Source organism: Dioscorea cayenensis, chromosome 11, assembly GCF_009730915.1.
Source record: "Dioscorea cayenensis subsp. rotundata cultivar TDr96_F1 chromosome 11, TDr96_F1_v2_PseudoChromosome.rev07_lg8_w22 25.fasta, whole genome shotgun sequence".
Taxonomy (NCBI): domain Eukaryota; kingdom Viridiplantae; phylum Streptophyta; class Magnoliopsida; order Dioscoreales; family Dioscoreaceae; genus Dioscorea; species Dioscorea cayenensis.
In genome coordinates, this window is record NC_052481.1 from 2,008,562 (window position 1) to 2,023,904 (window position 15,343).

The 15,343-nt window shown below is 34.7% G+C and overlaps 1 protein-coding gene and 1 pseudogene across 1 annotated transcript; one reads left to right on the forward strand and one right to left on the reverse strand.

Moving 5' to 3' along the window:
- LOC120272236 overlaps positions 1-3,992 on the forward strand; it is a 9,704-nt pseudogene extending 5,712 nt beyond the window's left edge.
- On the reverse strand, positions 3,632-7,694 carry LOC120272237 (pentatricopeptide repeat-containing protein At5g62370-like). The gene is made up of 3 exons (XM_039279001.1): positions 4,735-7,694; positions 4,491-4,600; positions 3,632-4,375 (listed from the first exon to the last, which is right to left on the reverse strand). Exons 1-2 carry the CDS (start codon positions 7,692-7,694, stop codon positions 4,582-4,584), a joined length of 2,979 nt encoding a protein of 992 aa, XP_039134935.1. The 3' UTR covers positions 3,632-4,375; positions 4,491-4,581.
- Between the last annotated feature and the right edge of the window lie 7,649 nt (positions 7,695-15,343).

Here is a 15,343-nt window from a genome sequence, read left to right on the forward strand (position 1 = left end):
AAACAAGAACCCATCTGTCTTCGTAGTTCTTTATAGGAAGGAGATCATCAATAAGGAAAGAAGAAGTCCCATGAAGGACATGACGACCAGACTTATCCTTACAAGGTTGAAGCTCGAAAAAGAGATGAAAAAGATCGACTGAGACCCTAAGCCCACTTATAAAACAAAAGATATGAAAGCCTATAAGAAACCTCCAAGAATTTGGATGAAGTTGAGCAGGAGATAACTTGTTAAGCTTCAAGAATTCCATGATGAAGGAAGGCATAGGAAAGCGAATGCCCATATCAAGCAACGCCGCATGAATGGCAAAGGACATACCAGGGACGAAACAAAAAGGACAACTAGGATCACCGGGGAGACTAATTCTCCAATCGGAAGGAATCGAGTACTTAGCCCTGAAACCTTGAACATCACCTTCATTAAGAGAGGTAGGAAGACAGGTGCCTATCACGAAGTGAGACTGAGGTCCAAAAGAGGTAATAGGTCTACTAGTTTGCTTCGTTCGAGCCATGACAAGGTGGTGCTAAAATATATATATATATATAAATAATTAATTAATCAATTAAAAAAAAAGGCGGAAGCTTGGCGGAAGACAAATATATATATATATATATATATATTATTAGTTAATTAATATATATACATATATTATTAATTAATTTATTACTTAATTTATACCCTTTAGTGTCTGTTGGGTTGATGAAAAATTAAAAAGGTAATTAATTAATTAATTAATTAATTTAATAATACCTTCAAACTTCAGAGAGACAAAGCAGTGCGTAAACCTTCGATGGTCACGGGAAGAATGCCGAAAATACTTTTAACTCAACATGCGATGCCAAAAAGTCTTTAACCCAATAGAGGTCATGCAATTCTAAAAATAGGGGTGGAGACTTCCTTATATAGAGATCGAAAGGCAAGAGTTCAAATTTGAGTTGAACTCAAAAGATAAATCTTTATCTAACAATAAAGATAAATTCAAATATATTAGAGCTTTATCCAATCGTATTATCTAGATGTGGATAAATTTAAATTATTTATAAATTATTTAAATTAGTTGTATAGATAAATTCAAATATTATTATCAGTTTAAGATAAGAAGAGAGAGAGTTTTAAGCAGATAAGCATCTACTTCCATCTTTAAGGTTCTAACCTAAAGATAGAAGTGGGGAGCAACTGATGTGGACTAATTCAAACCCACGTAGCACTCCACTATCTCACATCACACCCACTATCTCCCTATCACCCACGATCTCGAACACGTAAAGTATTTACTGTAAGTATACATCTATAAATAGCCTCCCTCATTTAAGTAAAGGGGGGCTTTTGGAAGAGGAAGGGAGCAAAGGAAGACAAGTGTTTTTCTCTACTGACTTAGCCATCGGAGTGTTTGTGGGGAACACTTCCCACACTGCTACAGGTCTTGGCATCTGAAGAAGGAAGAGACTCCAACTCCTTTTATTCGATCTCCAAGTCGAAGTTCGAAGTTCTACAAATTTGAGGTCCCCTACAAATTCACTGTTGTATTCTGGCAACAACAAATAGGATTAATATAAAGATAGGAATCTAACATCCACGCCATCAAATGATGTTTATTTCACTGATTCATTCACTTTTTTTTTTAAAAAAAAAGAAAATCTTGGACAACTGTAATAAAATAATAATAGCCAATATTTCTTTCTATAATAATTAACTTTGTCAACCCCTGTCATTCATTATATAATAGAGTAAAAAAAATAAAAAAAAATAATTTTTTAAACATTTATAAAATCATTTTTTTATAAATAAATATATAAATGTTTTCTGCTAAAAAAACATAAATGCTATCTAGAAAACAATGTAAAATTTTTAAAATAAATAAAAAACAATTTTATTTTGTTAATATTGATATATTTTCTTTACAAAATATTTTCAGCCTATATCAAATCATTATTAACATGAGTATGTAAAAAAAAAAACTTGCAATATAAATACTATAGTACTTTTTTCTTTTAATTTGTTTCTATTACCAGAAAGTTGAGAAGTGAAATTGAGTTGAAGAACTTCACACCCTTAATCTATAACAAATATATTGCAGCCTTTACTTTTTCAACCTTGCAAAACTCTCTTCCGGATAAACTCCATGATTGTATAGAGGACTGTAATTGAATTCCAACAAACAAAGAAGATTAAAAAAAATGATGATTTGAAAAGAATACCTCACTTACCTATTTGCACCATAACCTAATAGATGTTATGAAAACAAAGAAGTGCGTATATTAGAAATGAAGCATTGATAGTTGAGAAAGATATGGTTATAAAAAAAGGAAAAGATAGAAGAAAAAAAAACTTGCTAACAATTGCGGTGGAAGCAAGAAAGTGATGACGTCCTTTTAATGCCATCCGCTATAAATTAAAGATTTTATAAGATTTTGTGTGCATGACCAATGTCCTCTTTAAAATTATAGTTTAATTATTTATTTTTAAATCTTTATATCTTTTAAAACAATAACTTTTGAAAAAAAATTTATTAATTGCCTTTGTATTTGAAAAACAAAAAAAAAATCTATATTTAAAATAGTTTTATGTGTGAAAGGAACAAATAAAAAATAATGGATCGGAAACATCAATTTATACTAATGATGTATAATAAATTATATATATATATATATAGATAAAAACGTTATACTATATAATGAATAAGTTGTATGTAATAGGTTATGCTACATTTCAAATAATAGATTGTCAAGAAATTATAAACACCTATATTTCTTTAATATTATTTAAAATCTTTATATTTATTATATATATAAATATATTTATTTTTTAATTTGGAATAGATAAGTGATCAGTGCATAATAATTAAAGAAATCTCACATGCATCACCAAGCATTCGAACTTAAAAAGATCGTTTGTTAAACTCCCTTGATTTAGAAACAATAAACAAATATGTCAAATTTTAAATATCCAACATAACATTCCTTGACACCAACAATTCATGATTTCAAATAATAAAATATAAAAACCATAACCCTTGCCATGACCTCCAACACTTACATTTCTCTTTAAAAAAAAATGAGTTGTTTTTCCTTAGCTATTTCAAGCCATCTTTTTCAACGTCTAGAAAAGGGATTTGCTTTTCTTATTTAATTTTCATTATTGTAATCCCTTCATTATAAATGTAAGTGAATAAAAAAAATTATATAAATAAAAAAATAAACGTATATTTATTAATTTTCTAAATGCAAAATTGCATTAACTAATTAAAATAAATAAATAAATATATGACTGAAGACTTTTTTGATTGATATAGTTTATACTATCTTTTGCAACTTTTTAATAATATATTCAACCCGCTAGCGTTAGCATGGGTATTTAATCTAGTATATATTAAATTCACTTTGAATGCGAGAAACCTAGGGTTGCCTGTCCCAAATTACAACACATACTGTTTCACAAAGATGTATAAATATTATTAAAAAATGGATTTTTCAGATTTCTTTTATATCACAATACATATACAAGTAAATCAATAAGGGGTATGAAAACGTTAGCCACCCTTATTTAACCATTACTAGCTACTAGTTAATCATAGGGAGAGAGAGAGAAGTTCTCTCTTGTTTAAAATAAATAGCATCTTAAATATAGTCTCTCTCAAAGATTCTTATACAACACATCGCATAGTAACATTTTAGTTACAAGGTCATGAATCTTACATCCAAATGACTTGTGCTTTCTCAAAATTAAACAATATTCTCTTCAAAAAATAAAAAATAAAAATAATGAAACCACCTTTTAAATATAGAAAGCCTCAGTCAGATGCATATCCTACTTAAGCTAAAACAAAATGTAGATACAGACCGTTGGTTGATTTAGTGCTTCATCTTGTCATTTGATAGTTCGTTATTTGAGCCAGAGTAGTTCTGTTGTTTTTGAAATAGAGGGAGTATGTGCAGGCTGCTGCTCTTGATGCTGTTGTGCCTTCTGCAGTTGCTGCAGATGAAACATATTAGGATTCAGCTGCATTTGCTGGCTCAAGCTGTTGGACAGACGGTGAGGACACCGAGCTCAGCAGTAACTAGTTTCAGGCACTGTACTTCTGTGGTTAGTGCTTCATTTAGAGCTGCATATACAAAGCTCATGATATCAATAGTAATGAAATCAATAATTCAAAGGAATACCAAAAGGACAAGCTTCATATCATGGGCTAACCTTGCCAATTATTGTGAGACACATTGATACAAAAGATAATGCCAATCAGTTGAAGTGATTTGACAAATTTTGGGTGTTCTTGATCTATACATCTGAGAGATTCTAACACCCCACACAAAACCAGCAAACTTGACAAGAGCCTTGTCAATGATCCAACATAATAACCAAACATACTAAGAGAAATCTATATAACACACAAAGAAAAAGGGTCACAGTAGAACATATCTACCAACCTTGTGACAAAACACAAAAGAAATCTATGTTCTACCATACATATGTGTAGTATATCATTTAAGCACCTGAAAAGAATGCCCCCCCAGATTTTTTGAAGTAACAGTGGTCATGTCCCTGACTCTCCACCGATAGCACAAAAAAGAGGCATCTGTGTGCTCAACCTTCAGGCAGAACCCTTCAAGAAAAACATATATGCTTAATTATCAATAGTTAACTCATCAAAAGGATATTTCTATTTATATGCCTTCCAGGCAGACATGCAAATTAAAGAAAAAGAAAATTTTTTGAGTTACAGAAAGCATTACTCACTCATAAACTGGTATATTTTTGTCAATCACAAAAGCCAGATCATATTCTCCATGCTTATAACAAACATTGAGCAACTGTTTCTTTGCCTCATTATCTGGAGTTTTTCCTCTCTTAAGCATCACGTCAAAGGTTTTGTGAGCTGCCTGCAAACTTTCCTCTTCCATATAGCCAAGCAAGACCATTTCCTCAAATAGCCTAAATGCCAGATCGCTAGCATGACTTAGACAGAGGCAGTCAAGTAATCTATGACATGAAGATTTGCTAGGGAAAAACCCTCTCTTTCGCATCATGTAAAAAAGAGATAATGCCTCCATCCCTCTTTCAGCGATAGAATAACCTTTTATAAGAGTATCAAGAGTAACATTATCAGCCATGCAACCATTTCTGTTCATCTGGTTAAATAATTCTGTCGCACAATCAATCTCACCAGAATTGATATGGGCACCTATTAAGATGGTACATGCTACATGGTTAATGACAACACCGGCTTTGTCCATAGAATCTATGAGGGCATTAACATTGTTTCTCATATTAGCTCGGCAAAACCCATTAATCATCCCAGTGTAAATATACAAATCCGGAACCAAGCCAACATCCGGAAGATGTAGTATATACTCTATGGCTAGCTCAATTTTTTCTTTAGTAGTTCCACAACGGACATTTTGAGTTAGCTTTCCTGGCACAATAGTATTTCGTGATAACAACTTAAAAAGTAAGCACCTTGCTTCCTCCAATTTTACAGCTAAAGAAAGTTTCATTTTTTCATGCCGTGAGACATTTCTGCATATACCATTGATCACAGCTCCAAATGTGATAATATCAGGTTCAACCTGGTTCCTCACCATCAATGCAAATAGATCTAGTCCAAAGCGAACATCCCCTTTCTTAAAGAACTGGTTTATGAGCATATTGTAAAGGACTGTGTCTGGCACAAAACCATTCTCCAGCATCATATGCAGATATTTGCCAGCCATTCTAAACATGTTAGTCTTTACCAGTCCATTAATAAGAGCATTGTAAGCATGGGAACTCAGTCGAATATCACGACAGACCATTTCATCAAACAGATATCGTGCATCAACAATCTTTCCCATCTTTGAATAACCGTTGATGAGTGCAGTGTAGATCCCTTTATCTGGCATGATGCCTGCCTGTAGCATCCTGTCAAAGGTGAGCTGAGCTTCCATCATCCTCCCTGCTTTGCACAAAGATCTTATGATTGAGTTATAAACATCAACAGGAAGCCTAAAACCCTGCTGTATCATCTCATCAAAAGCTATCAATGCTAAATCTATGTCTCCGCGCTTGCAGTGAAAATTTATAACAATTGAATGTGTAGCCAGATCAGGAAGCACACCTCTACTTCTCATAAGACATAAAAGAGAGTAAGCGTCATCAATTCTATCCTCCTTGCACAAACATGTCATTAAGAAATTATAATGAGAAATTGAAGGCGCAGATCCATGATCAACCATATTCTCCATTAAGAGATGAGCAATGTTAAACTTACCCAGTGAGCACACAGATCCTAACAAAATATGGAGAACCACTTTCAATGAGATTATATTGTTTCCTGCCATCTCATCAAAAAGAAGCCTGACTTCCCGCTGCAATTCCTCATCTGAATCAGAAGTACACAATCGGACAAACCTCGAAACGCTGATATTGCAACCATTCCTGGACAGATGATCCAAAACCTTGCCCATCGTCCAAGACATATGATCAAATGGAAGATTCTTAATCAGCAACTGAAACATACGGTCATCAGGGATGAGGCCACAGTCAAGCATCTTCTCAAACCACTTCTCCACCTCCACCAATCTCTTCGCCCTGCAAAGTGCGGTTATCACTGCAGTATAGCAATGCAGATTTGGGGTCAAACCATAACTCTTCATTGTGTCAAGAAGCGCCAAAGCAGAGTCCACATCAGAGTTTTTACAGTACCAGCTGATCATCGTATTGAAAGTAACCACATTTGGCTGTAGGCCACATCCCACCATTTCATGGAACAACTCCCAACCCTCATCAACAAAATTAAACTTCAAGAACCCATGAATCATTGTAGTATACAAGCATACATCTGGTTCACAGTCAATCCTTTCCTTCAACTCCTTAAAAAGATCAAGAGCCAAACTTATCCTTCCTTCCCTAAAGTACCCATGAATCATCGCCGTGCACAGCTTCCGATCCAAAACGAACCCATGCGACTTCATGAGCCTAAAAACTCGCTCGGCCTCCAACATTCTGTGCCATTTGCAAAAGCCATAGGTCAAGAACTTCAACAAAGGGAGAGAGGGTCGAATACCATCACCAAGCATTACATCAAACAGGAAGCATGCTTCATTCAGGTAACCCTCGGAACACAACCGAGTAATCAAAACGTGATAAGAGGACGCAGGCGGGAGAACACCAGCTTTGGCCATGCGGAAAAACAGTGAGAGAGCGTGCGACGACTGCTCTTTGACACACAATAGCCGAAGCAACGTGCCGTAGGAGGCTAAACTGGGCAAAGTTCCGAGCTGTATGATGGAATTAAAAAGGGATTGAGCCCGGGGAAGGTCTCGGAGCTTGCAGTAGCAAAGGAGCATTGAGTCAAGAAGAGATGGGTCAGAGATGGACGGAGAGGTGAAGGAGAGGAAGACCTGGGACGCCTTCGTAAATTGGCGTGACGACAAGAGGGTACGGAGGACGCGGGCAGGGTCCATGGGGAGGCCTACGCTTGATGAGGAGGCATAGCGGACGGAAAGGGCGACAGAGGGCAAGCCACGGCGGAGGAAGGAGGCAAAGAAGGAGAAGCAGTGGTCGCTGTGACTGGGCATGGCAACAGGAAGAGAGGAAGAGGAGGCGGAGAGTTTTGGCGGTATAGAGGAGGAAGCGAAGCGGCGAAGGCATGGAGGGGGCGGCGAGGGTTGCGAAGTGAGGGTAGGAGATGGAAGACGCGGTTGGGGGTCAAAAAACATTAATATAATTAAATCATTAATTATTATAAATACTAGTATTTCCAAATAACAATACAACTAAAAATATTAATAAAAACGTATTTTAAAATATACATTTTTATACAATTTTTAAAATACTATGGTTGTGTTTCGATTGGCAAAATGGAAATGGCTGGAAAAAGAAAATTTTTACATGGAATATTTTTCCATGTAAAATTTTACATGGAAAATAAAAAAATAGTCGTTTGATTGGCATTATTTTCAAATTAGAAAAAAAAAATTAATAGAAAATTTAGATTTTGTTGTTTAATTGATCCTATTTTTCAAGGAAAATGAAACATTTTTCATGGAAAAACCTCATTTGATTTGTTGTTTGATTGCATCAATTTTCCTTGGAAAAAGTCACATTTTCCATGGAAATTTTTTTAAAAATTATTAAAATTATGTAGCCACGTGAATCAATCTTACCATCAAAACGCCATGATCGTTTCATCGATCTAGATAAATTTATTTAAAATATTATCAAGTTATATAATTTATCTTTTTCTTTTTAATTTAAAAGAAAACAAAAAATTTTCTTTTAAATTTTTAAAAGAAAAGTTATTTTAAAATTATAACAGCGCTACGTAGAATTGAATCTTACCATCTCGCGGGATCTGTTCACTAATCTGGATAAATTTATTTAAAATATTTTCAAATTATATAATTTATCTATTTTTAAAAAAAATTGAAAGAAAAGAAAAAAAAACTTTTCTTTTAAATTTTTAAAAGAAAAGTTATTTTAAATATTTCAATCGCATGTTATTTTTTCACATAGCCCCTTACGTTTTCGCTGGAAACTTTTCCCAGGGTGGAGGCAGGAAAAATTTTCTACTGATTTGAGGGAAAATAGGGTCATGTGACAGAGTTTGTGGAAAAATTTTCCACGGAAAATTTTGGCAAACGAACAGCCTATTTAGCTGGAAAATGACTCATATAAAATTTTTTCAGGGGAAAAAAAGGGCAATCAAACACAACCTATATGTATGTACTTATTTCACTTTGAGCACTTAATTTCAATTTGTATTAATTTAAGCAACGTAGTTTGATTTCCTTATAACAGGGAAGGCATTAAGATGATTCCGGTGAAGGCTTGCTGATGTGTCCATCAAAATGCAGCATAGATTTCATTTTTCCATGTCAAATGAAGATATGGCTTGGCCAGCTGGATGACTTATCCCAGTGGCGGCCCTTCTTGCCACGGAGGATGCCACATCAGCCTTTCACTCTCACTCTTTTTCTTTACAGTTAGCTTTGCCCTAGAGAACGTCAGTCATTCCCCTCCTCCTTTGCTGCTTTGCCCCTTCCCCTTGCTTTGCTTGCCAGCCATCCGTTGGGTCGTCATCTTTACCCTAGAGAACACCAGCCATCCCTCGGTTATCACTGGCTTTGCCACTCCTTTGCCCTAGTTAAGAGGCCTATAGAATGCGAACCAGCCCTCGGCCATATAACAGCCTCCATTTGCGCCTAGTGACTGCATGATAGACTTCGATTGGGCGATAAGGCCCCCGGACTAGGGATCTCCAACTTATTATACGTATATTGCCAATTTGTCATGAAATTAGAATTTTATATTAATGTTAGCATCAGTGATGCTTGTGTAAATTTGTTTGTGTATATTGATTGATTTGTTTCTCTTTTAAAGGCTATGGTTTTTATAGTGTTGAATGGTGATCGTTGATGATTTGCATTCATCATTTGCAATAGATGTAATTCTAATGCTAAAGTGGCAACTTTTATAATGTTTAACTGACAACTTTTATAATTCAATATGGTGTACTCTTTTCAGACTACATTTATATCTTTAAATGTAAATATTGAAAAGTCGTCCTAGGTGAGTTCTTATTTTAATTGAGACTTAAAATAAATGGACATTGAAAGAGTGGTCTTAGGTGAGTTCTGATTTTAATTGCAAGACTTAATAAAGTGGACATTGAAGAGTGGTCCTGGGTGACTTCTTATTTTAATTGGGAATAGCTGGAATGTGCTTGAGATAAATAATGGTCCATGCTGTGAAAATGAAGAAAAATTTGTGAACATAGATGAGTAATAGGTAGAAGATTTGTTTTCATAGTACTTCATCTTCAATTAATTTAATATAAGTCTTAAAATGTCATCTTTAACTGATCTATATTGTTTTCCTTTTCTTTGTTTTATGTTGTCTTCTTGTTTGTCCTTATGTATTGTATAATATATGGCAAATAAATATCATTATAGGACCTAATACCTGCATTGCAAGACCTATTCCCCAATAGTGAACACAGATATTGTGTTTGGCATATACACATTAACTTCAGAAATAATTACAAAGGAAAAGCTCTAAAAGATCAACTATGGAAATGTGCAAGGGCCACTTACAAACCTGCATTTAATAAAGACATGGAACTTTTAAAGGCAATGTTCCCTAGAGCTTATGGGTTCCTGCAGAAAATAACACCTGAGCATTGGTCTATGGCACACTTTAGACCTATTTTTAAATGTGACATGCTCTCGAATAATCTCTGTGAATGTTTTAATAGTCTAATACTTGGAGCTAGGAGCAAAGGGATAGTGACATTGAATGAAATTATTAGAACAAAGTTGATGTGCAAAATTCAAAAGAAAAAAGATGATACATAGAAATGTGGCAGTGAGTATTGTTCTAGAATAATGAAAAAAATTAGAAAAGGCAAAGGCATTAAGCTTTACTTATAGCATAACCTGGTCAAGAGATGCACAATACCAAGTCCTAGGCAATGAGGGCCAATTTGTGGTTAACAGAATAGAAAAAACTTACTCTTGTAGAAATTGGAAACTAACTGGAGTGCCCTGTGCTTATGCAATCTTTGCATTATACTACAACCAGGACATGCCTGAAAATTATATAGACGAATGTTACAAGGTGTCCACATTTTAGCAATCTATAGCCACATTCTATATACCACACAAGACAGGAGTTGTTGGCCTAGTAGTGCCCAAAGTCCTATGATCCTGCCTCCTCCTGTAAACAACAAAAGAGGGAAGAAAACAATGCTGAGGAGGAGAGACCCAAATGAGCGAGTCTAGATTCACCAAAGAAAACATCAGGATGAAGGGTAGGGAAATCACTTGCAGCATATGTGGTGCTGCCAGCCATAACAAAAGATTTCATGGAATTAAGGTACCTTTGCAACCTAATTTATGAATTGAATAAAATAAATTTTTATTCAATAAGGCATGGTTTGTAACCATGCATATATATATATGATTGGCTAGGTTGTAAAATGAAGGAGGACAACCAAGTGATGCAGCAACTAATGATGTGGAACAATCTGAGGTGATTTTTTCCACCTTCTTTTTTATGTGATTTTCATGTATTGGGTACAAACATTAACCATCCAGTACTATAATTTTAATGATTTTGATAGGACAATGCCAATAATCCTATGGATGCAATTGATCCACAGGTTTTGGAGGAATATTTCCACTTGGAATGTTTGGAGTCATTCTTTTTTTCTTTTTCTTTTTTTAACATTGTCATGGATGATTTGGTTTCCATGATATTGTTAGGTTGATCACTTCATTCAAATAGAAATGAATAGCCAACCTGGTGAACCTCAACAATTTCAAGTGGAAACCATATCACCAGTAATGTAATATAACTACAAAAAATTTACAAGATTAGATAGGTGATTTGTTTCTAAAATTGCAGGTTATTGATACACAACAACCTGCTCTCCAGAATTTACCAATTGAAACTAAAAGAAGGCCAATGAAAAGAAAATTTGAGACTAGAGGAGGAAAGAAAAATAACACAGTTGTAGCCACCCAGGTGCTTAGCAACATGCTATAACAAATCCTGTGGAACCTACAACCAACAGAGAATCAAGCAAGAAGGCTCCCACAACCTCAAGAGCTCTTGTGTTGAGACCCATAATGAAGAACAAAAAAAAAATGGAAGATAAGAGTCAAGAGGGACCTGCAATGAAAAAGGAAAAAAGAATGGGTTCCCCTTGGTGTTGGAAGGTCTGCACCAGCTGCAAGAAATACTAGCTGAAGAGCAACACTATAATCTTATTAGCTTGTTTTGACATATTAGTGGCATTTTCACAATGTAAAGCTATTGCTAATAGATATGCTTAGTTTCTATTGACAAGCTACTACCATTTTGATATTGTAAACATATATATTTTTATCTCCAAAAATACTTACATAGTATGAATGAAAAATGCAAATTTTGATCCCACCATTTTTATTTCAAGTTCTCAGAGTAATTTGTTCATTAGACAAATGCTTATTGTTATAAATGGTAATTGTTAAAAAGCTGCAGGAAATAATAACTTGGTATTGATATAAATGGCATGAATATCGTGTTGAATTCATTGTAATTTAAACAATTGTTGACTCAATTCAGTTAATACTGATTATGATAAGACAACACATCAGTTAAAATTGAAATACCAACATTATCAAAGTTTTTGTTGTATCATCCATCCAATTAACACAAAATTAAATTTCATTAATAGCAACCAAAAAATTTATTACAAACAATTTGGAAAGCAAATAACCCGTAGTTTCTATACAAAACTAACAGTGAAAATGAAACAACTAATTCACTTCATGAATTTCTATACAAAAATGATCTAAATATAATGTACTCAAATAATACATTTAGGAAACATTTTAACTATCTGAGTCCTCCCAAATCTTCAAGAGTTCGGAAGAGGATGGAGGCTATTATATGGTCGAGGGCTGGTTCGTGTTCTCTAGGCCTCTGAACTAGGATAAAGGAGTGGTAAAGTGAGTGATGGGTGAGGGATGGTTGGTATTCTCTAAGGCAAAAATGACGACCCCGATGGATGGTTGGAGAACAAAGCAAGGGGAAAGGGCAAAAGCAACAAAGGGAGGAGAATGGCTAGCGTTCTCTAGGGCAAAGCTAACGGGAAAGAAGGAGAGTGAGAGAGGAAGAGGCTAATGTGGCATCCTCCGTGACAAGAAAGGCCGCCACTCGGATAAGTCATCCAGCTGGCCAAGCCACGTCTTCATTTGACATGGAAAAATGAAATCTACGGCTGCATTCCAGTGGACACATCAGTAAGCCTTCACCAGAATCATCTCAGTGCCCCTCCCATTTTAAAGAAATCAAACTAAGTACGCACAGAAGAAAATTACTCTATATATATCTAAAATATATATATAACATGCCTACATTTAAATATTTGTTTGTCATTAATTATGTCATTACTAACAGAAAAGTTTAATTGTATTTATTAATTTTATATTAAATATTCCATTAAAATTTTTAAAGTTAATTATGATTATTGAAAAATATTTGTTTTATAAAAAAATGTATGCCAACGGTCTGAAGTTATTTAAGCATGATTTTTTTTAGGTCAATTTGTAAGTAATAATTGATAAGTGTCAAAATGTGTTTAATTTCATATATATATATATATATATATATATATATATATTATATACTTAGCATGTATTTTATTAGAATTGATGCTCATTTTGTGATTAATCGTGTGTTATTTGCTTTGTACGTCATAAGGAAGCCATGGAGAGCACGAGGATATGATTAGGACAAAAAGAAGGAGAAAACCAAGTTGTGCAGTACTATATCAGATTATTGTAGAAGTTACTATAGCACTTGGAGATTTTTTGAGACAGAAACTTTGGCCTAAGTCATGCGACCTCCATACGGGTCCCCGCATGCCCCTCAATATTGACCCCGGTATACATCGATTTCTCATAATTTTGGTTTTATACGTTCTTCATACCGCCTCTATATAGCCCATATAGCTTAGGGGTATAAAAAGAGTCTTCTAGGGCTGAAAGAGGAGTTCTTGGCTACCATTGAAAAGAAGGAACCCTAGAAAAAGGTAGCGATCTTAAAAGGCAATTTGAAGGGTTTTTGAGGTTCCAAAGCATCACATTTCAAAAGGGGAGTCCTACCACCTTGCGAAGAAAGGTATTCTTAGGACCAGAAGCGGCCTTCGGCTAGGGGAAGCGTCATTTGGCAATGGTTGGAAGGGAGATTTGTTTGATGGCACACTAAACCCCCAAGGCCACTGGATGTCAGTGAACCTTGGGGGGTTCATCATGTATTTTGGATAATTGCTACTTATTTTTATTGCATTGATTTGGTTTGTGATTTAATCCATTGTGCTTTCATGCTAGAATTACATGTGGAGAGATTCGTAATTCTTTTGTGAGTTGTACATGTCGATGTGACCTACTCACGTGTATTAGATCGTGAATGGATTAAAAGGGGTTGCTTGTATCGACATGCCGAGAGATTGGGTGTCGGTAGCATTATGATCTTTAAGGGTAAACCTAGGTAGTGTTTACTCTTATTTTGAGATTTTCTTATTCTTAATGTAATCATAGGATTGTTGATTTGGAAGAAATTTAGATCAACACACATATGGGATTAGGGTTCAACTATCGAGAGATTGGGTTGATCTAATCTAGAAATCCCTCAGTCCAAACTGCCTTGCATCTTTTGTTTTTCATCCTTGCATCATGATGACCCTTTAAGGAGATTCACATCCATGGCCCTTTGCATATCATTGTTGTGTTTGTAGCCTCTTGCTTTTGCCTTCATTGTATGGTATTCTTGTATTTACTTTTCTATTACTAGTTAAGTAGAAAACTTCTATTTAAGAGTTAGGTTAGAAAGTAGGCGGTAAAGGAATAATAGTAGATCTTTAACCCAGTGGAATACGATCTTTGTGTCTTTACACGAGTTATTATTTGGTAACCCTCAGTACAATTGCAAGAAGTCAATCAATAATTGAAGACATCAAAATATAAAAAATAAAAAAAGAATAATAGTAAAAATCTATAAATTAAATGTTTATTTAAAAAATATGATTACAATCCTAATGTCATTCATTTTAATTTTGATTTTTTTAATAAATTGTATAAGAGGTTGTAATAGCTATTATTGTGTAGTTCTTCTGTTTCTTTTCTAATTTTTCTTTCTTACTTTTTTGAATGATTCTCCTGATTGATATTTTTTCATTTGCATTTGTTTTATTCATTTACAAAACTAACAAATAAAAATAAAAATCACCGTGGAGAAAAAGAATTTGCCTAGTCTATAAATCTATACATAATATTAATTTCATCCCCGTAATGTTCTTATTAATTAACATGTGGTGCATTCTTACCAAAGGTGTGGTGTTTTGCAAGATCATTCTAACTGCTTTGTCTCTGCTACTCTTTGTCACTCATTTCTCTATGTTTTCAATCTCCAAACCTTCATCTTTATCTCTCTCTCTCTCTCAATAATCCCATGGGTGAAGATGATGCCGCCGCCACCCTCAGATGCCGATCTCCAATCCTAACCCTGAACGGCGCCAGCACCGTCACAATTGCATATTCGGTACCGTAACACCAGCAACAACAAACCTGAACCCTAGCCATCCTAATCCATCTTTATCCTCAAGAGAGGACTGGTGAAGTGAGGGGTGACCCCAGCTCTCATTGACGCTTGGGGAGACCACTTCCTCGACCCAGGGTAACATCAAGAAAAAGCACTACAAGACATCACCGATACCGTAAGCTCCTACGACAACTATACCAAGACCGCAAGAACCAACGTCTAGTGTAAGAACTGGATCGATACCCTAAAAAAGAAGTACAAAATCAAGAAATCCAAGATC

Coding starts and splice junctions, on each gene's coding strand:
- LOC120272237 (XM_039279001.1), bottom strand. CDS start 7,694: ATGTTTTTTGACCCCCAACCGCGTCTTCCATCTCCTACCCTCACTTCG.